The sequence below is a fragment of the Dermacentor silvarum genome, chromosome 3, assembly GCF_013339745.2.
Source record: "Dermacentor silvarum isolate Dsil-2018 chromosome 3, BIME_Dsil_1.4, whole genome shotgun sequence".
In the NCBI taxonomy this organism is placed as follows: Eukaryota; Metazoa; Arthropoda; class Arachnida; order Ixodida; family Ixodidae; genus Dermacentor; species Dermacentor silvarum.
This window is the reverse complement of record NC_051156.1, coordinates 227,247,013-227,265,570: the sequence shown is the minus strand read 5'-3', so window position 1 is coordinate 227,265,570 and position 18,558 is coordinate 227,247,013. Positions and strand designations below refer to the sequence as shown.

At 46.2% G+C, this 18,558-nt stretch overlaps 1 protein-coding gene across 2 annotated transcripts in view; it reads left to right on the top strand.

Moving 5' to 3' along the window:
• Nucleotides 1-18,558, top strand: part of LOC119446831 (septin-1) — a 610,438-nt gene that overhangs the window by 442 nt on the left and 591,438 nt on the right. For both annotated transcript variants that reach the window (XR_007466176.1, XM_037711393.2), the window contains exons 2-8: nucleotides 45-150; nucleotides 234-320; nucleotides 586-709; nucleotides 826-1,078; nucleotides 3,347-3,448; nucleotides 16,938-17,083; nucleotides 17,500-17,610. Coding sequence is in view for 1 of the 2 variants with exons in the window: in XM_037711393.2 (XP_037567321.1) it covers nucleotides 45-150; nucleotides 234-320; nucleotides 586-709; nucleotides 826-1,078; nucleotides 3,347-3,448; nucleotides 16,938-17,083; nucleotides 17,500-17,610 (929 nt within the window). In the remaining variant the exon portion in view is untranslated. The remainder of the gene's footprint in view (nucleotides 1-44; nucleotides 151-233; nucleotides 321-585; nucleotides 710-825; nucleotides 1,079-3,346; nucleotides 3,449-16,937; nucleotides 17,084-17,499; nucleotides 17,611-18,558) is intronic.

Sequence of the window (18,558 nt, the reverse complement as noted above, 5' to 3'; positions counted from 1 at the left end):
TTCCTATTTACGAAATGATTTTCTTGCACATTTCGTACTTCCAGTTCTCCAACCCAGAGACGCCTGGTTACGTTGGTTTTGCGAACCTTCCAAACCAAGTTCACCGGAAGTCCGTGAAAAAAGGATTCGAGTTCACTTTGATGGTTGTCGGTAAGCTTCGAATGTGTTGCTTATCGCTGCTGCTACCTCCTTCGTGATACCAAAGCTTGAATAAAATTTGTGTTGTTTTGTAGGAGAGTCTGGCCTCGGCAAATCGACCCTAGTCAACAGCCTTTTCCTAACGGATCTGTACCCTGAACGGAATGTTCCTGATGCCAGCGGTGAGCATTACCATGCTTGCACAAGCCTAGCGGAATCGACAAGTCTTTATGCATGACACGGAAAATGAAAACGTTGGTAACCTTAGGAACAATTGAAGTTAAGACACAGTCACAAACCCTAGACAGCGTGTGTAGCATTGATAACGTACGGGTCCTCATTATACACTTCATGTATTGCTGATCCACGATTATTATGCTCCATTTTACAGTTTGTACGATTGTAACGATCAACGCGGTCAATTCTTGTGCCATCTTTTCAATACAGCAAAAGTGATGCAAACGGTGACTCTTGATGCATCAACTGTTGAAATCGAAGAGCGTGGTGTAAAATTGCGGCTCACAGTGGTGGACACACCAGGTTTTGGAGATGCCATTGACAACACAGACTGGTGAGCATGCCTACCTTTTCCCAGACCATTCATAACTTTTCATATCTTTTTCCAAGAGTACTGGCATTCAAACCTATTTCATAAGAATGTCAGTGTGCCCCCGGTTCTCATTCCAGCTTCAAGTCCATCATTCAGTACATTGAAGACCAATTTGAACGGTTCTTGTGTGACGAGAGTGGACTCAACAGGCGAAACATTACCGACAACCGTGTCCATTGTTGTTTCTACTTCATTTCACCCTTTGGCCATGGTCTGAAGCCATTGGACATCCAGTTTATGAAGATGCTTCACAATAAGGTCAACATAGTTCCTGTAATTGCCAAAGCAGATGCCTTGACCAAGAAAGAAGTCATGAATCTCAAGAGGAGGGTCAGTATGCCTGCGTCATATAATTCCAACAAGCTTTAGAGCACCATGTCACAAAAGATGCAGCAGCAGTGCCTTCAGCCTTAGTGTAGGCACGAAATATGTATGCTATTCTAGTTGCATATCTTGAAATTAATCTTGAGAGCAAGCTTGAAAATTTTGCTTGCAACAATTAATATTTAAAGCAGCAAACAGCAGAGAAAAAAACATTTTGCTTGCAACAATTAATATTTAAAGCAGCAAACAGCAGAGAAAAAAACAGAGTATCATTTTATTCATCTGCACTTTTTTTGCCTACACTGTGTGTGGCTGTACCTCTCTGTTCTCGCCCGTACAGGCTTTCTCTGTATGATTTGATTTTCAGCACATGGGTGTTGCCATCTTAGATTCTGATGCCAAACACAGCAGCATCAAAGTGACACGTTAATGAAATTTCAAATGCATCACTGTGAACATGTTAATGCCCCGAAAAATGAAGTCGTAGTGGGCGCTGTTCATTACCTTGTTTAAAAACTACCTTTATTAACAGTGTGTAATGGCAGTATCTTAGTATTGCCTTAAAATTATGCCTATAAATATTGTCAGAAATGTTGAAAGAGATATTGACTCTGTGCTTATTCATTGTGCTCTTTTAACTCTTTCCCTACCGCGCCCTTTGGGCATGGTTAGACCTCTATCTATGGTTTGAAACGCTGCTTTCAATACCTTCTGCGCCACTCACGGACATACTGCGCTATCGGGCGTGAAGAAGGAGAAACTATACTTTTGTTTTCTAAGTTCGCTTTTTTCTCGCCAGGCGGTGATTTTTAAATGCGCTTCGAAGTTTCGCGATCGTCAAAGCAGAACGGCAAAAATGTCCGGCCCCGGAAACGGCGCGCGCACTTCGGGAAATCTCAGATATCTCGATTCCACTGCCTCTGTGGCTGATCTTGTCGATACATCGAATAGCAGCGTGCCAGAGGACGTTGACTTTTCATCAACTTCTGAAAGTCTGAAAGCGACCACGATGCAAACCAGCCCGGAACATCGGTGGCCGCAGCATGCCCAACTGTAGTGCTTGCAGTTAAATTTTTGTAGCAGAATACCTGTTCAATGAAAAATTCAGATTTTTTTTGAGATAGTGCCTAATAGACGGCAATATATTTTGTATATCTCGTAACTTTTGTAAAAATTTTTTCTTAGTAGATGCAAGCGTGTCTTCACAAACTTTGTCAATTTTATTGCAAAATCTTGATTTTAACCATTTATAACTTTTTTCTTGCATATACATCGTTAATAAAACTTTTATGCGTGAAAAGTGCATTAATTTTTCTTTCTGCTTATGTATTGCATTAAATATTGAGTGCAGTAGTTCCTTCAGAAAAAACCATCTGCCGTAACATACAAAAAACACCTATTTTCCCCATGGTAGGGAAAGAGTTAAGAAGAGACAAAGCAGCTTATCATCATACACTGTTATACAGGGTGTTTCATTTTAGCTGCACCAAATTTTAAAAAATTGCCTGTGGCAGAGAGCACAATTATAATCCTTGATCTAAACTACTCGATGAGGCGGCCATTACTTCCATGAGAAATCAAAATGCCTAATTGAATAATTCGCGTAATTCGCTAGGGCGTTTCAGTTAACTTTTTGAGGAAAACGCTGTTTTATGCATTGAAGCACAAAGTTAACTGGAACGCCCATGCATTTCGTCGGACGCTTTGAAAATTAATATCTCAAAACTGACTCAGTCCTGAGAATTCATTCCAAGTGGATACGCCTTACGAACTCAGTGGCTTTAATTCGTAGATTGAAAGATGAGCCATAAAATAATTAATAAAAAAGTTAATTATTCAGTTAGGTGTTTTGATTTCTTGTGGAAGTAATGGCCGCCTCATCGAGTGGTTTAGATCAAGGATTATAATTGTGCTATCTGCCACAAGCATGTTTAAAAAATTTGGTGCAGCTAAAATGAAACACCATGTATAAAGGCTAATGCTGATGTGCAAATTATGCGTAGTACCATGGTGCATGTATCACATTCATGAAATTTAGGCTTCCCATTATTCTAAACTTTTTTTTTTTTTTTTGTCTTTTGAAGACTGCAGTTCAGAAAGAAATGGAAAAAGCAACAACAGATTAATGAATATGATGACTTCCATTCTAAGCATGTGCCGAGCATTTAGAGGGTCCGAGGTTTGGAGAAGAATTATGTGCTTAAACTTGAATTACTGCAATAGCTACTTTTGAAGTCTTTTATGTGTAATACATTTGAGTTTGTATGTGTTTAGATAATGCACGAGATTCATGAAAATGGAATTCGGCTGTACCCTCTTCCGGATTGCGATTCTGATGAAGATGAAGAATACAAAGAGCAAGTCAAGCAACTCAAAGTAGGTGATTTCTTTTTATACACTTCTTAATGTACTTCTACATTTGAAGCTGCAAGTGAGCCATTTCCTGAATGTGCCTTGCATTAGCAGACCGGCCAACCTTAGAACGCAAAAAACTACAGTTGAAGATAAGAACAACTAAAAGTCATTGTAACATACTAAAAATTCTTTGATTATTCAATATCTACTGCTTATAAAAAATTCAGACATTGTTCTGTAGAGGTTGTGAACAGGCACTCTTCTTTGTATAGTCTCGGCAACAATGATCTGTGCCACAAACAAACAGAAATGTTTGTGAGGTTTATTAATGCAATATTCACATAATGGCTGTCGAAGATTCAGTTGCTGTGATATATTGGTTCTGTCAGTTGTTGCTGCCACGCAGGTACTATCGTAGTAAACGAGCACTAAAAATCTGTCTTTTTATGATGAAATCACAAAATTTGGTAGGTGTGCATTAGGAGTACTACTAACACAGAAGCTTAAAGTTTTGTTTATTCCAATGGTAGTTATTGACCCAGTAATTAGAGCATGGAACCCTTTTTCGTGCATATGATAAATTAAGTAATACCTACACAGTGGCCAGTCCTTTTTGATTTTGAAGAGTGCCAAGAACAGTGCGACATTGTGGAGCACCTTGTTAACCCTCTCATGCATACGGGCCTCATATGAGGACACATACTTATCCTGCTGCAAAAGTCGTCCAGTTGCTTGGAGCGAGTCATTAGCCGCATGGTGTCCTCAACTGAGGACACGCCATTGTTCCTAACTTGCTCCACAGATGGCGCTGGCTGTCTATGTTTTTTGAAGCGCCAGGTTCTAACGGTGAGTAGGCTTGTTTGAGGTCACTGCATGTTCGTAAAAAACAAAAAATAATTGCTCGACAGGCTATGGTGCTTTTCAACTATAAAAAATATCTGCGCAAAGAACAACTCCTGAATAATATCAGCTTCTTTCGTTGTCATTCTTTTCTCGGCTATGGGCTGTATAGAAGGAAAAGAACAGGTGTCCTCAAGTGGGGACATTATGCAAATGTGTAGCCTCACATGCAGCACCACCAAACAAAAGCACACCCGCAGGAAGCCAGCCCTGGGCTGAAAGCGCCTATATTTTCCCGCGCTTTACGTGCACAGTTGAGTCGGCTTTCGCGGGTGTTTTTGGATGTGTATAGGTCTCGCACTTCTGTAGACCGTGGAAAAACGATACTTTTCTAAGATGTCTTCTAAGCAAGGACTGTCCAGGGAAGAAATTGATGCTCTTTTGGACCTTTCGTCGTGTGACTCTGATGACGATTCCGAGGCGGATGACTGGGAGCAGCTACTCACCGACCTCGGCACTTCGAGCAGCTCGGAAGAAGAGAGTGATGACAGCAAGCCTGTGCGTGCTAACGGCGCTTCAACAAGCTCTGGTGCAAGAACCCCCTCGAGGACATCTACCGCAAGAAAGGACATCACAGCGTGGATCGCTGACAAAGACAATGACTATGCAGGAAAGCCTCCTGATTTCCTTGGTGAGCATAGGGTCAATGTGCACGGCGCACTTCCGATTGACTATTTTCTGGCCGTATTTCCAGACTCGTTACTGGAGCACATTGTTTTTCAAACAAATTTGTATGCAGTACAAAAGGGCAAAGAGAACCTATGGTTGACACTCCCAGAGCTAAAAGTCTTTCTTGGCATGTGCTTGGTGATGACTTACATCAAATATCCAAGAATCAGGAATTACTGGTGAACAGAATCCGGACTTAGAATGGACATTGTCGCCGATTCAATGCCTGTAAATCGTTTTGAGGAGCTTCGAAGATTTCTTCATTTCAAAGACAACAGCGTGTGGGAATGCGCGACTCTCACGCGTCCCCTGATGTTGTTTTCCCCGCATGTCTCCTGTAGTCCGGCTTCTCTGCGTGGCTACCGGCGGTGGTTGCGGCGCGTTGCGAGAGATGGCGCTAGTGTCGCGATGCTAACGCCACCGAAACGCCGGGGTCACTTGGGAGAAAAAGGTCGGAGGCGCTCTCTCTTTGGCTGGGGATCGGCGACCAACACGCACGAACGCTTCGCGCGTGCGCCGGCCCGCTTCGCGCGACCGTCGCGCGAGGCTTAGAGCAGGACACCGGTATGGACGAACACGGATCGTTCGAGCGCGCCATCGTTAGCGTGACTGTACACGTGAACGACAAGGCGATGGTGTCATAGCATGGGGCGAACGTATTCGCTCGCTATCGGGTCGCGGTGAGTCGGACTTCCTCGATTTGTCGCGCGCCCGTGTGAATGTTCTATTGGTAGCAATTCGGCTGGTATGTATTAGTGTATGAAAGGTGCAATAAATGCCCTTTTGATTGTCTGCACTACTGCGTTGTTGTTCCTTTGTCCCAAGAGCACATGTGAGACCCCACATCTGGCTGCCCAACGTGGACCTCTTGGGGCATCGGACGATAATTTTAACAGTTTTGCTCGGTTCGAGATGTTTCAACCGAAGCGTAGTCCTAGCGTGGATTTTGATCGCTAGTGTCGGCGGTGTGCTTTCTTGAGTGAGGCGACGGTTGCTGTAGCGTGTTTGAACTTTTCAACATGCTAAGCCTTTTCGCGAGTGTTTTGAAGTACACTCGTCGGTACGAGAGCCACGTGGTCTGCATCCTGGGAGAGCGAGGCCTAGCGCCCGCGGAGCATTGGCAAGCCTGAAGCGAGTGAGTACGGAAGCCTCGTGGGTGGTCCGAATTTCTTATGTAAATAGCTTCTTCTATATCTTTGACTTCGGAAGTCGAGGCTCAGGGAGCCGGGTGGCCGCGGGCCACGGGTGCCGCTACGGGCTGACTGGTATTGCGGCCTGGCACCGGGCGCTCCGACACCGTCTGGGACGGTGGGCGCCGTCAACTCGGATGCTGTGTGCACCGAGCGGAGTAGGACCACCTCACAGAGCTAACGTCTCTTCGCGGCTGCCTGTTCTTGTGTCCATTTTGGGTGTTTTTTTTTTTTTTTTTGGATGCCGGTTGTTGTCAAAGTAGCGACGCATTAGGCCTAAGGCTTAACAAAGCCGCCTGTCGCACGTTGAGGGACACAACCTGGTGGACCGTGGTGTTGAGGTGTTGCACATTGCTTCCTTCATTAGCTCGCCTCGCACGAATTGAAATTACTCGTTCGACTCAAGAAAGCAAGCTTTGTTCACGTGAACTTAGCATCTGAAATGCCACCCGAAATTTTTGCTAGCCGAATTGAACATCGTACCACGTGGGCGATGCGTATGCCGAATTCCTCTCCCTTGCACTACTTTAGTGTTTGTCGAGTGCGTTGAGTGTACGCAGCGTGAGCGGAGCCACCCCTGGTTTGCTGTCACCTGCACATCGTCAGCGCTGCTGCCCCGGACTACAATCGAGCTACCCCAGGCTTTGGAGATGCCTGTGGTCAATTCGGCGCAGCGACTTCGGCGGCCGCCAATGTCCGGCTCGCAACCCTCGGCGGCTGGGAAAAGAGCCGGCAGTCACCAACGGCTACTGCGGCTCTAGTCGGCAGGGCGCGAGCGACGCTTGCTCGTGCCGACTTCTGCGTCGCCGTTTCCGGAGTCCTGGGCTGGAGTCGTGCCATCGAATCTGCAGACGTGGTGCTGTGACCAACGGATGCCAGCGGTGAACCCCAGAGTCAATGTCGGCTCGCACGTTGTGGATAATGCGTGGACATTTACTCGGCGGCGCCACTGTCGCATGTACTAACTTTTGTTCGCGACGCGCGCGTTGATAGGCCTTGTGACATGTTTCGCCGGCGTATGTGTAGTGATTTAAGGTTGGGGGGATGTGGGAATGCGCGACTCTCACGCGTCCCCTGATGTTGTTTTCCCCGCATGTCTCCTGTAGTCCGGCTTCTCTGCGTGGCTACCGGCGGTGGTTGCGGCGCGTTGCGAGAGATGGCGCTAGTGTCGCGATGCTAACGCCACCGAAACGCCGGGGTCACTTGGGAGAAAAAGGTCGGAGGCGCTCTCTCTTTGGCTGGGGATCGGCGACCAACACGCACGAACGCTTCGCGCGTGCGCCGGCCCGCTTCGCGCGACCGTCGCGCGAGGCTTAGAGCAGGACACCGGTATGGACGAACACGGATCGTTCGAGCGCGCCATCGTTAGCGTGACTGTACACGTGAACGACAAGGCGATGGTGTCATAGCATGGGGCGAACGTATTCGCTCGCTATCGGGTCGCGGTGAGTCGGACTTCCTCGATTTGTCGCGCGCCCGTGTGAATGTTCTATTGGTAGCAATTCGGCTGGTATGTATTAGTGTATGAAAGGTGCAATAAATGCCCTTTTGATTGTCTGCACTACTGCGTTGTTGTTCCTTTGTCCCAAGAGCACATGTGAGACCCCACAAGCGACACTCTGAGCTTCCAGAATGACTGCGTAGCTGGAATGAGGCCAGTCATTGATGCACTCAACGAAGAATTTTGCTCGGCAGTTGATTGTGAGGAATACCAATCCGTGGACGAGATGGTGATTCCATTCAAGGGGCGCTCCTCCATAAAGCAATATCTCCCAAGTAAGCCGAAGCGTTGGGGCTTCAAGGTATGGGTGAGAGCAGGAGTGTCTGGCCACATTTATCGCTTTGAAGTGTACCAACGGGCAACTGGTGGGTGATCCAATGTTTCAAGTGAATTTGGTATGGCCGGAGACGTGATCAGGTTGTCCCAGGGACTTGAAGGGAAAAATCATAAACTTTATGCTGATAACTTCTTCACATCCATGGCCCTCGTCAGGAAACTAAGAGACGATGGAATATTGTTTGTCGGGACATGCCGTGCAAACCGTCTGCAAGGAGCGGATAAAAAGCTAAAGCCCTTGAAGGAGCTCAAAGCGGACGGAAGGGGAAGCACATCAATTTGCACCTCAGGAGACAACATCACAGTGACAAGGTGGCTGGACAACTCGCTTGTTCACGTTGTTTCCAGCTACGCAGGACGGCAGCCCGAAGGCACTACCCGAAGGTACAACAGAAAAGAGCGCAAAGTAATTGATGTCACCCGACCGTACTCCCGTAGAAGTTTACAACAAACACATGGGAGGTGTCGACCTCATGGATTCCTTGATTGCAAGGTACCGAAATGACGTCCGGAACAAGAGGGGTTATTTGAGGATGTTCTTCCACCTACTAAATGCTGCAGTTGTGAACGCCTGGATTGTGTGGAGGTGGAACAAAGGTGCGGAGCATTATATGGACCAACTTGAGTTCCGAAGTCGCGTTGCCAAGGCGCTCATATTTCGCGGTGAAGCAGCACAAAGCTCGAAGCGACGAGGTCGGCCATCCAACGATTCTTCGCCAGCGCTCATAAAAAAGAGAGTGCTCCACCATGTGCCCCTGGAAAAGAGATTCGATGGCGGGCGCCATTTCCCAAAAAAGAGCAAGCAAAAGTACGCCAGCCGCTGTCGAAGCCTTGCCTGCCGCAGCAAGACAAGGTACCTCTGCGGTCGCTGCAACGTGCCTCTCTGTCCCGAGTGCTTCCAGTCATTCCACACTGCCTAAGCGGAATGTGCAAGACCAATCGTCAGCGTTTCAGTCTGAATTGTAATTGTTTCTTTCAGTGTTCTAGTGTGAATGCTCAATAATTTTTAGAGTACTATGTATTTCATGTGTACTGAAACCAGGGATTAATATCGGCTTATGCATGATGTCCTCATATGGGGACACATCAAAAATGTAATACAGAGGCTCTGGATCACTTGAAATAAAATTTTTTCATGATCTTTGTGGTCTCTATTAATACTTTCAGGCCAAAAATAATTTTTTTATCCTCTGGATTTAATTCATGCATGAGAGGGTGCACTAACCAACGAGGGTCACAGAAGACATAAGAGTGCTTACAGGTCCCACATGTAAGCCTGTTGGGCAACTGCAACGAAATGTCAGGCCACGTAATTATAGAGAAACCTTCATGCAAAATCTTTTGTTTGAAGTATGAGTGGATGCATCTTGAAAGGCATGCAAAAGTAGATGCTGCCATTACTGCTGACAGGAAGTGACGCGTGACTCGGAATGTGCGGCTCCTCAGCATGAGCTATAAGGTAAAGTGCCGCTTGTGGCTGTTTGGGGCACGTTGAGGCAATGTGCTGGGACTTGTGTCATATCTGCTTATTTCCAGGTACAGTTGAATCTCGATGATACGATCACGGCTAATACAAACTTGCGGATGATACGAATTTTTCTGTGGTCCCGGCCTAGGCCCATTGCTTTGCAATGTGCTAGAGAACGGTTGTTACGAATCGATTTTCGACCCGCGTCGGTTGATACGAATAAACGCCGCCCCACCGACGGCCGCAAAAGAGAACAGCACGCAGTCACGCGCTTTCTCCCTTTTTCTTTTGGTGCGGAGGCACGGACGCAGTGCCGGACAGTGTGGAGGCCGTGACTGGGTGCGAAGAGTTTGAAGCGGTGGCGCTTTTGTTGCTTTCATGCTTTTCCTTTTGTGCTTTTCCCCACGCAAGCATGGGGAAGCGCGGCCGCTGCAGCGAGCGAATGTTCGTGCGGTCTATTGCTTCAACGGAAACTGAGTGGCGTAAGCACAGCGCATACGAAGGTCAGAGCCATGTGGAGATCGCTTTCAAGATACGGTGCGTGCGACAACACCGACAGCCGGCACAGCCGCAAAGTACAAGAATGCATTTGTTGGCAGAGTAAAAGCCCCCCCCCCCCCCTCCCTCCCGCGCTGCCTTCTCGCTTTGCTCCTTTCGCGTGGGAGATTGCGTTGCCAGTTAGCCTTGCGCCCGGTTGCAAGATACGCATTTGGTGCCGCGGCACAGCATCACCTCCCCCTCCCTCCCTCCCATAACCCCACGGCCTTTCGGGCGACGGAAGTCGCGTTTGCTCTCCGCTGCGCGTTCGCTCTCTGTGAGTGAAAACGCGCATCCCCCGCGCTCTTTCACTTGCACATACGGCGCGCGGCGACGATTTTATCGTCGTTGGACTCATGCTCCACGTCTCATGCTCCTCCTCCGCATCGCCCTCGTTGATCTCCTCTCCCATCAGTGGGGGCACCTAGTTGAGAAGCATGCTCGCTACCGCCCTTGTTGGCGAGATTTTCCCTTGGAAGCCGCATTAATCGGTATTTCGGCTCACGCGGCTGCACTGTAAGCGGTATGCGTATACATGGAGTTCTATGGGAGGGTAAAGGGGAGTCGGAAAAGGCCGCGTTGTAGCCAGTTCTGCACTATAAACGGTTACGTTGTAAGTCGTCTATACTGTAAATGCTTTTTACGTGCGTGTGCCTGAGTGAGTTCACCTCTGACTCTTTGAATTAGCTAGTTTTAATTGTGTTTTGATACGAATTTCGGCTAATACGACTATTTTTCGTGACCCCGTGAGATTCGTATCATCGAGATTCCACTGTACACGCATTTCCTTAGGTACTATTAAAGGCTGATAAGAAAATTAGACAATTGCCAGCACTGAAGCTTCACCAAGATTGCTTCAGTAGTATGTTTATTACCAATTTAGGCAAAGTGAAACTTCGTTGCAGTTGGTCTTTAGGCACATCAAGCCTTTCTGCAGGTTGTCCTCATGTGATATGCCATGGTGAACGAAAAGAATATGAGGGGGGCGATCCACATTTTAAGCAACAGTGCAGACTCAATAAAAGGTCATGTTTGAGTACTTGCCTACTGGATCGCAGTCGTGCTCTCTGAACACCCTCAGAACTTTGCCTATGTCACGAAGTGCTACGGTTTGAATGCACACGGTCCTTAAAGTCGCATTGTAACATGCTTTAAGTTCCACTATTTATAATTCATTGAAAGTGTGTTGGTACAGAGGAACCTTTGTGTCAGTACTCCATTAAATTGAGAGAAAACTATAAGGTTATAATGTGGCCTGCATGTAAGTGTATGGAGGTCACCTGAACAATACGGAGAACAGTAAGACCAACTCAATTTCACAGCTGTTTCTTTACATCTGTTTATGCAGTCTATTTTTCTTTCCTCGGTAATTGCATTGTCAGTAAATCAGATTGCTTTAGCCCTGCATCATTATACAAGTACTACTTTCTTCTTGTGAGGGCAGAACATCGATAGGTTTGGCCACGGTGGTAGAATAGGAGAGGTGGCCAAACGTGCGCCGCAAGCGTGTTGCCACACCTGTCAAGTTTCTACAACAGTAGCCAGGTGGTGAGAGGGGTTTTATGGACTCAAAGACGCGCATAGCAATCTTTCGCTGGGCTGTAAAAGGTTGGTTATTATCGCAATTTTTGTGGCTTTAAAACATCGTTCATGTTTTTAATAGCTTCCAGAGGCTGTCTGCCGGCCTTGCCCACAAAAATAAGTGTACCAGGCTCTATGGAGCCCAAAAATTTCTAATCGGCGTAGGTAATCTCGGCAAGGACTAACACAGAGCACCGATCGCAAGGGACGCACATGTATTTTTCTGGAAGCATGAACATTCTTACTAGCGAGTGTACAGCATAAAAAAATATTTGGTTGTCACATCATTGTGGGTAGCATTGGGCTTCAGGCGCCTGCGATAGTAGCGTCAGATGGCGAGTGTAAACGTGCACGTGCCTATGATATGCTGGTGACTCCAAACGTCGGGAGTTGACGGCGTTCTGTCTAGACAGAGCGGCCCCGCCGCGCCTTCGTGTTCGCAACCGACCTTGGCTGGCCACTCTGAGCAACAAAGAACAGAAACGGCGTGAAATACGCAGTAAGTGAAGCTGCTCTGACAGTTGTAGACGCGGCGCAGTGGACTTCACTTGGGATGCACACTGCAGACAGATTGAGCACGCTGAATCTTCTACAAGGAATATGACGGTGGTGCAGAAAGCGTTGATGAACTTTGCTTTTAACAGCGGAGCTGTTTAAGCTCTTGGTTAGGCCGCTAAGTGCGAACAAAAAACTGCGCCTGGCAATGACGTCGCTGCGCGTTGCCTAGCAACGTCTCGCACAGCTGGTGCTAGGCATTACTAGGCAACACACATGATGTCATCACTCGGCAAGTTTACCACCCTCTCCCAGGTTACCCTCCCCACAGTGCAAGGTGCAGCTGACGTATCCGGTGTTCGTCGGCCTGCCCCGGTTGCAGCCAGCGTCGAGATGCGACATGCTGCATTTCGCGCCAGCCTCGTCACCCAGAATGGACCGCATCCATGTCTCGTCGAGCAAGATGGCTGGTGGATAGCCGTGATTATGCAAGGCGCGAAAACCGACCCCTCTATAGTCCAATGTGTGCGCCGCACCGCCTAAGCACATGCAGATTTTATACGAAACTAGAAGTTTCAGGATGATACGAAGCTGGGAACTCTCTACACATGCCGCCACCAGTATCCGTCAGCCCATCTTGCTCAACGAGATGCGGATGCGGTCCATTTTGGTTGACGAGGCCAGCGCGAAATGCAGCATGTCGCATCTCAACACCGGCTGCAGGCGGGGCACACCAACGAGCACCGGATACGTCGGCCATGCCTCGCGCCGGACTATAGAGTGTTGCGCTTTCGCTGGCATGGCATCGCCATGTCGAGCACACTCACGTGTCAACGCTACGTCAGACTATAAAGTGGCCTTTAGAACCCGAATATCGTCCCGATACTCGGGGTCGGCTAAGTTTGGCTTAAGAACCAGCCAAGCCAAATCAAGTTAAGCAAAGTTAGAGCTGGGTAAGGGCCACCAGCTTTGCTGTTTGCCCAGTCTTCGCACCACTTAGTATGAAGCTGCCCCTAATTTTTTTAATCAGCCTGTCCTCCCAGTGATTTAATCTATCACTAACGTGCTTGGAAAGTGACGATTTCTTGACTTAACATTTTTCATTAATATTAATAGTAACAATAATAGTAGTTTTGGGAATACAGTTAATACTGGTTCTGCATAGTTGTACATGCTAATGAAATATTTTTTAAAATTAATATTGTATTGAGGAAGAAGAAACTGGTGTACTTGATCGGGAACATATCAAAAAAATATTTGTTTCAAATGTGATTCATTTGGCAATAACGCATTAGTCACTGTATAGTTCTCGGAACCAATCTGTATCCCCCATAATAAACATATAAGACAAACAAATAAACAAGGAATAAACGGTACGTCTGAAATCACGTTGCAAGTATAAATCTGCGCGAAAAATGTTTTAAGCAACAGTAACCATTCAGTGTTATTGAAGACCTCTGGTGTGCTGCACTACGACGCGAAGTTCTTTCTCTAAAGTCAGAGACGTAAAAATACCGTTTGAGTGCTCGCGACACCCGCCAGTTACGTTCTTTCAAGTACGGCGGAGTGAAGAAATGAGCCCAGACTACCCCTGCTGCCACCTTGCGCGAAGCGGCGGCAACTCGAGAGCCGTCACGTGATGCGTGGTGCATGGACAAAGCGGCGCCGTTTGTCCACCTCTCCTATTCTACCACCGTGGGTTTGGCATAGTATCCAAAGGACCTCACAGTTTCTTGCACTCCCTTGTTCAAGCAGCCTACAACTACAGGAAAATGGGCAGCCACAGACAGCGTGTGCGGAAATGAGCGCAGTAGCAATTTGGTGGTAGTGAGGCAGTTCATTCTGGCCATACCTGTATTGTTGGGTTTAGTATAGACAACCACAGCGTTGCGTGGTGGCACTGCTACGCCAGTTGCGGACACCATCTATAGCAAAATATTTACAACGGCCGGGTGTGAGCGTGTGGTTCTCCTCCGTTTTGCCGCACTGTCGAGCCATGATTTTCTGCACGCGCCAGACTGCATGCGTAAACTTTACAGCGACGGTTTGCCGCAAGTGCTTCATGTCGAAGGACATCTACACCATCTGATCTTGATTAAGCTCAATTATTTTCACCATTAAAACGTTGCAAAACACCATCTGATCTTGATCAAGCTCGAACAATTATTTTCACCGTTAAAACGTTGCAAAAACACAGCTAGCACTGCACTGTTGCAGCAACAGCGCGAAGCAAGTCGTAAAAGAAAGAAAAGAAAAAAGTGGTTATGCGAAGGAAATGTGCGTCTGTGTCAAGGTATTTTTTTTTTCTATTTGTTCTTTTTGCCTGCATTATCTCAGCACATTTATGTCTCTAAGGCAAAATATGTTCTGATAAGTTAATTTTCCACGTAAATAATCGTTAGCATCAGGTCAGCTCTTTTTTCTTTTTCTACTGTTAAGGTCGTGAAATGATTGCAATTGTGGCTTAATGAAGGCAAGCATGAACACTCATGGTAATTTAATGCTTAAAAATAAAATTCTCGTCCCGAGAGTGAACATAACGTTCACTCTCGGGAGCCTGCAGCAACTGTCAGTCTTACGTGGGACCTGTTCAATTTACATTGCACACTTTGAGTGCCGGAAGGCTGTGATTTGATTATTCTCACTCTGTATACTGAGTTTTTTTTTTTTTTTTTTTTACGATATGTATGTGTCAATGCAAAATGAACGAATCATTCACACTTTTTTTTTTAGCTATTATCCTGCATGTGATAAACATGCATAGAGCTGTGCTGCTTTTCGACTGCACAGCCATCTGAAAAGGGTTTGGTTATTTTAAATTGAGAGGTTTAAATGTCAAGAAGCTGAGAAGTGGACTATGAGGGATGCCATAGTAGAGGCCTCTGGATTTATTTTCGCCGCCTGCTGTTCTTCATTGCATACGCCAAGTTCAGTACACAAACATATTTTGCATTAAATTTTTCGGAATGCGGCTGCCGTGGCCAGGAGTCGAACCATGGACTCGTGCTAAGCAGCGCAATGCTATAGCCACTCGGTGGATTGAGTAAGTAGAGTAAATGTGAAATGAAAGCAATGAGTTCAAATACAGGTCAATTGGTACAACTCATTTCCTGTTAACATTCATTTTTATTTCTCGTTTTTGAACTGTCAAAAGTCAAAACAATGTGGTATCTCTTCCTTTTTTTTATGAAACATTAGGCCCCTGGGATTGACGGGGCCTGCTTACACGTGAAGATTCTTGTGCATTGCGTATTCTTACTACCACATGAAAGAATCGGCTGCGCTTCCCTGTTTCAACCCCCTCTTTCTGTCGCTAACACAGCTAAACACTTAATTTTGAACATTTCGACTTTTGTCATCACACTCTACACATCCGCTTAGCAATTTCACGACTTAGTGTTTCCATTCAGCATCCGTGGCAGTTGTTACCTCGGTGAAGACAAGTCCCATTGTTGAAAGGCTGGCTCGAGAGACATCTCTTCTTAAACCAGTGTTTATCTTTTCGCGTGAATTGAATAAAGAGGCGGCTACATGCAATTCTAACTTGACCAGTCAGCACACATGCGCCTGACAACTAAAGTGACCTCAACAGCGACCCTTTTAGCTGTAGCGTCTGTTTTGGCAGAGCTTAGGGCACACTGGATGTGTTGAACAAACATAATCTCCAGACTCCTGTCAAGAACGCCTATTTTCGGCCTGCCCTAGGAAGATGTTCAAGCGATTATGGTAGCTCACAATGTCTGATTACGGTATTTAACTGATTATAACGAGCACCTTACTTTTTCCAAGAAAATTGGGCTGAAAATTGCCTGCGCAGTGCAATCAGATACAGAACCAAAACCACGTTTGCAGCATTTTTAAGCTTTACCGTACAACAAAACTGTGTTGTGGCAAAGCTGACTTATGGAAATTGGTTGCCATTGTGCAACACATATTAGACCTTTGCCTATTTTTCTTGATAAAAAAATTGTGTACACATAATTTTTATACTTTATTAGTTCTCTACTTCGGACACATAGAAAGCAGGTGTGTTTGATTTGGGGGCATGATAGAATTGGGCAAATACTGCCAAATGAATCGGCTATGTTTTTGAATTTTTTCCGCATCTTTTTTAATTTGACCTGCCAGATAATTAGACCAATTTCATCGGTCCCATCAAGGGCGAATTAACGGAAGTCAGTTGTATTAAATAAGGCTGCAGACAACATGTCTTGCTTTGTCATAACAAGGTGGTGTCCTTTTCAATATGTTTGGTGTTGCAGAGCCTTTAACGCAAGCAGTGAGCTATACTCATTGGTTGATGTGCTTCTTCAGAATGGCAGAGGCCACCTTGCTCAGTTGCGTTGTATGGCGACAAAGCCTGTCATGTGCCAGAGTGCGGTTTCACCACATTTGTTATGTTAAAGTTAATACCGAATGTTGTGGTGCATCTCTCTTTGTATAATACTGTATTTTTCACTCAACTCCGATTTGAATATCATGGGCTGGATTGGTAATGTGTGAGCTTGGCTTGAGTGAAAATGAGCATTTCATTGTCAACAAGGTCCACAAATGTTCATTCATAGGAACAGCACAAAATGTCAGAAAAAAATGTGCTGCCCTGTAACATTTTTAGATAGTATGTTTCAGTTTTTGCTAGCATTCCTTATTGACCTTCAGGAGTAAGAGCTCCCAAAGCAGTATGGTGGAGTTGGTGTGCACAGTTTTGAAAACTTTCACAATCCACATGCAGGAAGCAAAGCAGTGAATTTACTAGTTAAGTTCCAAGTGTGAAATCTGCACAGGAGCCAATTCCTCACACCACATTGTTTCCTCCGTTTTTTCTGCTTTTAGGAGTCTGTGCCCTTTGCAGTCAGTTCCTCTGTGCAGTTGATAGAAGTCAAAGGCCGAAAAGTCAGAGGACGTCTTTACCCATGGGGTGTTGTAGAGGTTGAGAACCCAGAACATGGAGATTTTATCAAGCTCAGGACCATGCTCATGTATGTTGGAGCACGATCTTCACCTATTCCCAGCTGCATGCATGCATGTTTCTTCTCAACATAATTGTTATAATAATATGCACGCCCTCTGCAAACCGGCACTTGTTTGGGAGTAAAGCTTTCCACAAACTGCTCGTTTATTAATGGTGTGCTGTTATGTTAAAATCAAGCTTTCCTCTTGTTGCAAAAAATTGTGTGTGCATAGTCTGTAATGGGCATTGACTGCAGAGGTTATAAAATGCAGTTCTTTTTTACGGGGGCTTTGCATAAAAGAAGTGTACGCTGTGGCATGGAACTTATAATAAGCCCATTATAATAATTTTATCTTTCATATAAGCACAGTGTGCCTACGGTCGCCATATGGTTTTTTTTTTCCTGTGACATGTAGTCCACTGAACTGTGCCTCCTCTTAACAGAACGCACATGCAAGACCTGCAGGAAGTGACACAGGAACTGCACTACGAGAACTACCGCTCAGAACGCTTGGCTGGTAAGGCTCCTCCAGCAACAGCCAAGAAGCCCACAGTGTGCGTATCCCAATTTATTCTAGCCAATTGTCACTGTTTACTGGTTCTAACCCCTGCATTCAGAAATGCACCTTGAAGCCATTCTTGATCAAGCATGAACTTGCCCAAGAAAACATTAAAGCATTTTAGGCACATTCACATCAGGCACTATTTTGAGCCGAACTTGACAAAGTCGCAGTGGTGCATTTCTGAATATGAGGGTAAGCTCCTAAACTGAGATGACACTTTACTTGGATTCTCATTTCGTTAGCAGAGCTGGAAGTGGAGGAGATGGAAGTGCATGCTCCAAGGAACTTGGACAGCACCCATTCACATAACCAAATTGTAACACGAACTGGTGTACAGTGTAGACAGCTTATAACGTAAATCGCCAGAGTCGCGAATATCTGCACTATAAGCGGTACCGCAGCGGTACCGCACTATAACCAAAGCAACAATTTTCAAGGCCCGCACATATGCAAAACGTGCACCGAGCCGCGATGCGTATGCGACAGTCGAGGAATGCGGCTAGAATGTTCGCATTCAATTTACAGTCGAATCTCGTTAATTCGAAATAATTCACGTGGCGGCGCCTCCGACCGGCATTGCTCCGGCACCGCCAAAAATCGCATTGCGACGCGTGCGATCGCACCAATTTTTTTCGCTCCAGTAGCAGCATGTGAAACGACCTATAGAGTAAAAGCTTAGGAGAGACCCCTCAATGTCGCGCGCGAACAAAAAAAAGAAGAAATAAAAACAAACGCGGCAGAAATTTCACCCTCTCTCAAATGGCAAGGTCGCCAATTCTGCGTTGCGCCGGAACATTCGTGTATGTGCCGATGTCTCAGCCACGCTACCGTAGCCACGCGTAGAAAATGGCAGTAAACCCTTCTTTCTCCTTTGTTTCCTCTACTTTCTAGTCACGTGTTGACCTTGCACGTTGGGGCTACGGCGCAGAGGGAAGCAGCG